Source organism: Mesoplodon bidens (genome assembly GCF_964165515.1).
Source record: "Mesoplodon bidens genome assembly, chromosome: 8".
NCBI lineage: Eukaryota > Metazoa > Chordata > Mammalia > Artiodactyla > Ziphiidae > Mesoplodon > Mesoplodon bidens.
Window position 1 is genome coordinate 90,102,348 of NC_138165.1, and position 6,000 is coordinate 90,108,347.

Consider the following 6,000-nt stretch of genomic DNA (forward strand, 5'->3'; position numbering starts at 1 on the left):
CTCTGTGGACAATTATAATTTCCCTGGGGGCAAAATTTAAAAAAGGGTTAAAATGGAGAAATTATGGTAGTGCATTTTATATACCCTTACTGAGCATACATCAACCATCTCCTTTCCTCCACTGGATTGTTTTTCTGGCTCTTAACAAGGTCCGGACTCACGCGAAATGTACATTCTTGCTCTTTGCCTTTTCCTCTTTTTATCTGTAACTCACTCCAACTCTTCTTCCCTTTACAGCCAAATGTTTTGCAAACAGGCTCTTTATTTTCTTTCTTTCTTTACTCTTTTACATCCTTGGTTCTCTCCAGTTTGGCTTCTGTTCCTACCATTCTGCTGAAGGTTGGATGGTAGTAAAAATGCCATCAAATGTAATAGTGCAATTATTTATAATACTTAATTGCTATTTTAATTTTTTCTTAATTTTAGAAGAAATTATAAATTAGTATATTCCTTTAATTTTCACAAAAGTGTAAATATCGCTGCTTTTAGCCAGTAAAATTTGGCATAATACATAATTACTCAAATGTGGGTAGTGAATGGGTACATGCATATGTATAGCCGAGTCCCTTTGCTGTGCATCTGAAACTATCACAACATTGTTAATCGGCTATACTCCAATATAAAATAAAAAGTAAAAAAAAAAAAAATGTGGGTAGTGCAGTTAAAACTTTTACCACATATTAATTTATTTACATAGCATTTATTTTAGTGGCCTTCATATCACTTTTTTTTTCTGCTTGAAATAATTTCCTTTTTTTTTTTTTTTTTTTTTGCAGTATGTGGGCCTCTCACTGTTGTGGCCTCTCCTGTCGCGGAGCACAGGCTCCAGACACGCAGGCTCAATTGCCATGGCTCACGGGCCCAGTCGCTCTGCGGCATGTGGGATCTTCCCAGACTGGGGCACGAACCCGTGTCCTCTGCATTGGCAGGCGGACTGTCAACCACTGCGCCACCAGGGAAGCCCGAAATAATTTCTTTAGTGATTTTTTTTTGTGCATTAAATAAAGCAAGTTACTGAAAACCAATTTTATGGTCAGAAAAACTTTATGGTCCAATACTTAAGTCAATCCTTATGTCTTCTCTTTTGAGATAAGTATAAACCACATTCCAAATATGCATAGAAAAGTGATTTTATGCTTAAATGGTTATCTATTTGTTGTTTTGTAAGTTGTGGCAAATATCATTTAATATTGATTCAATTATCTTAAACTTTTGGATATTTTACAGGGGTTTTCTTGCTATTTTTTGCTATCAGATAAGATATATATATATAACACAAAACATATGACTACTAATGTGTAATATATTAATAAAGTTAAGATTTAAAATATGAAAATGCTGAAAATTAAACATTTTTAAACTAATATTTAGCTCATCTATAGCAAACTTTGTAGGGATTTCTTTGTTAATAACTATATTACTTGAAATGTTTTTCTATGCTCTGGTTGTTTTTTATTTAACTTTATTAATTGTTACATATAATGATTAAAATTGTACTTATTTACAGATTTACAAATGATTTTCTGATGTTCCGTCTTATTTCACTGAGAAAATGGAAGTTCCACAACTCTTGCTTCCTCTCTACCAACCTGCCACCTCTGTTGTCAACATTCTCCCTCTCTCCTGTCACAGTGGCTGAGCCATATACACTGTCAGCTGAGGCCAGCTCTCCTCTACTGGATCCCAGCTCCTCTCACCTACTCAAGCACATGACTCCTGCAATTGTTCCCTCTCTTTCCTGCACTGTAAACTTTTTCCTTCTCTGCTGAATCACTCACATAAGCATAGAGATGTACAATAATATGCCATATACTAAAAAATAGAAGAAAACAAAACACCCTGGACTCCACTTTCTCTTCTAGGTTCATCTTGATTTCCTGGGCTCTGCTTTATAGCTTATCTCCTTGAAAGAGTTTGTTGCTACTTCCTCATTTCCTACTCTCTCATTCCTACTCTAGTTCCACTTTCATATACATGACTCTACTGAAACTTTTTTCAGTGAGTTCACATTGCCAAATTCAGTGATCGATCCTCAGTACTCCTCCTATTCATTCTCCTTGCATCATTTGTCACTGTTACCCATTCCTTATTTCTTGCAACACTTTCTTCACTTGGTCCCTGACCAAAGCACTCTTCTATTCTTTCACTACTTCACTGCCCCCTCTCTTTCTTAGTCTCTCTTTGGTAGTATTTCCTTCTCTTCCCAATCTTGAAACAGTCCTAGGTCTTCCTTACTTCTCTCTTTACATTCACTTCCTAACTGGCCTCATCCAATCTTGTGACTTGAAAGTGTATCTATTTACTGATCATTCCCAGATTTAAACTGCATGTCCTAACTTTTTCCCTGAACTCTGGACATGTACTTATAATGCTCATTTTCACTTAATTGCCCAGCAGACATATTGCATTTAACACGGATAGAAACAGTTCCATGATTTCTCTAAGCACCCAATTCCTACTGCATTTGTCCCCACTTCACTAAATGTCTGTCTGTTTCTCAGCCAAAATCCTTGGAGTCATCCTTGGCTTTTCTTTTTTAACCAACACCTGACATCTGATCTGTAGGAGAATCCTGTTGGCTCCATCTTTACAGCATGTCCAGAAGATACCCATTCCTCACAATCTTTACTGTTCCCAACTTTGTCTAAGCCACCAATCTTTCTCTCCTGAACTATTGCAGCAGCCTCCTAACTAGACTCTCTGGTTCTACTCTTGCTTCTCTAGAGTCAGTTTCTTCAAACACATGCCAGACTAATCCTTTTAAAACAGAAATCTGATCAGCATCACTTGTCTCTTAAAGCATTCTGATGGCTTCTGATTCAGAGTAAAATCCCATTCCTCTCTTTGGCTCCCTGCTGTCTTCCTGACTTATCTCTCACCCTTCTCTTTCCTGCTCACTTAGTTGGCTCCATTCCCAAATACTACAGATGTACTGGCTTTTTGCTTTGTATTGTATTTGTCAAACGCCTCCTTGTCTCAGAGCCTTTACATTTACTTTTCTATCAGCCAAGAATGCTCCTCTCCCACATATCCACATGGCTTAGTCTCTCATTTCCTTCAGTTCCGTGCTCAAATATCACTTTGTCAGTTATGCTTTCTCTGGCCACCTTATATAAAATATCACAAACACCCCCCATCATTCTCTTCTTCAGTCTCTCTGTTTCTCTTATCTTGCTTTATTTTACTTCATAGAATATATCACCATCCACACTAGAATGGAAATTCCATTAGATAGGTAGGGACTTGGACATTTTGGTTAATTTCACCAGTGTCTGGACTAGTGCCTGGAGCATAGGAGATGTTCAGTTATATTTTATGCACCATGATGATATTAGTACTTAGCAATTCATTAATATTTTATTTTAAAAATCTTATGAATATTGACATTTTAAATTTAAAAAGTTATATTGCAACTTATCACTATAAACATTCCCTAAGACTTAACTTTTTGGGCTTCCCTGGTGATGCAGTGGTTAAGAATCTGCCTGCCAATGCAGGAGACATGGGTTCGAGCCCTGGTCCAGGAAGACCCCACATGCCGTGGAGCAGCTAAGCCTGAGCGCTGCAACTGCTGAAGCCCACGTGCCTAAAGCCCGTGTTCCGCAACAAGAGCAGCAAGAGGAGCTACCACAATGAGAAGCCTGCACACCGCAATGAAAAGTAGCCCCCACTTGTCGCAACTGGAGAAAGCCCTGTGCAGCAATGAAGACCCGATGCAGCCAAAAATAAATAAAATTTTAAAAAGTGATTTAACTTTTTGAAATGTACATAAATTAAGCCAATGTAGTAGAAAGAAACAATATAAAGTCTTTTGTTTGATTTTATCCTAGGTATGAGTTAATACAGAAGGGAGTAACTGAACTTAGAGGTGGTGGGCATGTTCCAGATGTCTACACCCAGAATATGCTTTTAGAAAATGAGAACAAAATTTTGAAGAAAGACTTGAAGCACTGTAAACAAGCAGCTGAGTATGTTATTTTTTAATGACTTCTTTTTATTTTGGACTAAATAAAAGTAAGGCATTGAATTAGCTAATAGGTGGATGGTGGTTAATGCAACAGAGCTTTAACTCTGGAGAAATGAATTATATGTCAGTTCTAGTTGGAAAGAATACGAAAGGCTTCACCAGCAAATTAATTGAACAGATGAGCAGACCACTCACAACTGTAATTCACCAACAAGAGTGGAATGCAGGGGGTTGTGCAGGAGGTTGTTAATTTGTTATGTAACATTCGCTTCCTTATGTATTTTGATAGTCTTATCATGGCTTGTGGAAATCTTCCCCTATGAGAGTAAGCTGATTTCTGAAATAATAATAAAATTATAGAAAGCTAGAGGAAGGAAGGAGCTAGTATATTGTTAGTAGAGCAATTTCAGTATTTGAAAGTTGCCCAAAGAAAGCTGTTATTTTATAATTTCATGGCATGAATTTATGCACAGAAGAGAAACGTAACAGAAACCAAATATCTCTGCATGTTTCTTTCTTTCTAAATTAATGAAAGACATGCAATTTTTGGCAAACAAATTTAGATAAATAGACAGTGTCATTCTGGCAAAGACAAATATGTGAATGTGTTGACTTGGGGTGAACATACTCACCTAAGACAGTGTTAGATGAAAAATCAATGCGTAGATATGGAGTAGACAGTTTATGCTTTGTTCATTAATTTTTATTAAACATTTGAAGAGGGGCTTTCTCTGTTAAAGAATCATATTAAAACAAAAATTAGATAAACAGAACTACCATAAAGGAACATAATATTTCTAAGATCTTTGTAAAAGACTTTAATGTAAAGAAACGAGACTGTATTGCCAGGTGAAGGAAACATTTAAAATAAGCTTCTGCTTTTGAATGGTGGTGGTAAATAAATAATAATTTGTACGATTGTTTATTCAGTTACTATGTGCACTTACAGAAATGTATTTTGCAAGTTATACAACTTTCATATTATCTATGGATGTACTATTTGGGATTTTACATTTTAGACGGAAGTGTATGATGATCCACAGAATGATAGTACTAGAATCAGCATCCTCTTTATCCTCAGTTCCATTTCTCAGAAGTGGTTTGCACTGTTGGCCCTGACACTCACTGTGATTTTGTATAGACACCTAATGGATGCACTGGGAATTTGACACAGCAAATTTTTCAGAGTGCTGCCTGGCATACTGTTTCAGTTCCTGATCTCCTTTGAATTATTGCTTGAGTTTGCTAATTTCTTTTGAATAGGTAGAGCCTCTTTCTGCAATGAGTTTTGCTCCAGTGCTATGAAATTATCATTTTTATTACTGGTTGTTTATTGAATATTATATTTAATAACTATAATCAAAACCATATAAACTGTTGCAAATTATTAGCTTAATGTTAAAAGAAACCATAATTCAAACAGATATCACTCAAATGAAATCTGTCTCTTGTTCATGTTTACTAAAATATCAGATTACTAAATGTTTTTAAAATTTACTGTATTTACTAAAATATAGTTTTAGTTTCAATGGGCTTATGGTAGCTCTCAAATCTATCTTACTTGATATAATTAAACTTATACAAATTAGAAAAGGAAAATATTTATTTAGTTTAATCTACCTGACATGGAAAATTTGAAGGAAAGCTGCTTGACCCTTAGTAAATGCCTAATATTTATATCATTGAATGAATATTAAGCAAATTGTGCTTCACAGCCCCTTTTGATGAAGGATGTCCCTGTGGCCTAATTTTGTTGGATACATTCCCAGAAAATGGAGACTGAAATTTTGTAAAGAATTCCCCAAACTACCTCTGTCATGCTACAAGTTTGCCCCAAATTGTAAGTTTCATCACACAGGTTTTTCAATTTGACTTGTGAGGTTATTTTCCCAGTAGGAATTAGTGATAAACATGGGATTCCCTTTAAGGAATTTACATTAAAGTTTTCTTTTTTAGGATTAGGGCTGTTTCTTAAAGCAAGATAAATGTAGATGTCAAATACTTTTCTAATAATAATTAATATTTAATACATA

General features: G+C 35.5%; 1 protein-coding gene across 1 annotated transcript in view; it reads left to right on the plus strand.

The window, feature by feature from the left end:
• The window catches only part of SPAG16 (sperm associated antigen 16), a 36,287-nt gene extending 31,853 nt beyond the window's left edge, over nucleotides 1–4,434 (plus strand). The window contains exon 5 of the mRNA XM_081243281.1: nucleotides 3,831–4,434. Within this exon, the coding sequence (XP_081099407.1) occupies nucleotides 3,831–3,984 (154 nt within the window). The 3' untranslated portion in view covers nucleotides 3,985–4,434. The remainder of the gene's footprint in view (nucleotides 1–3,830) is intronic.
• The last annotated feature ends 1,566 nt before the right edge of the window (nucleotides 4,435–6,000 follow it).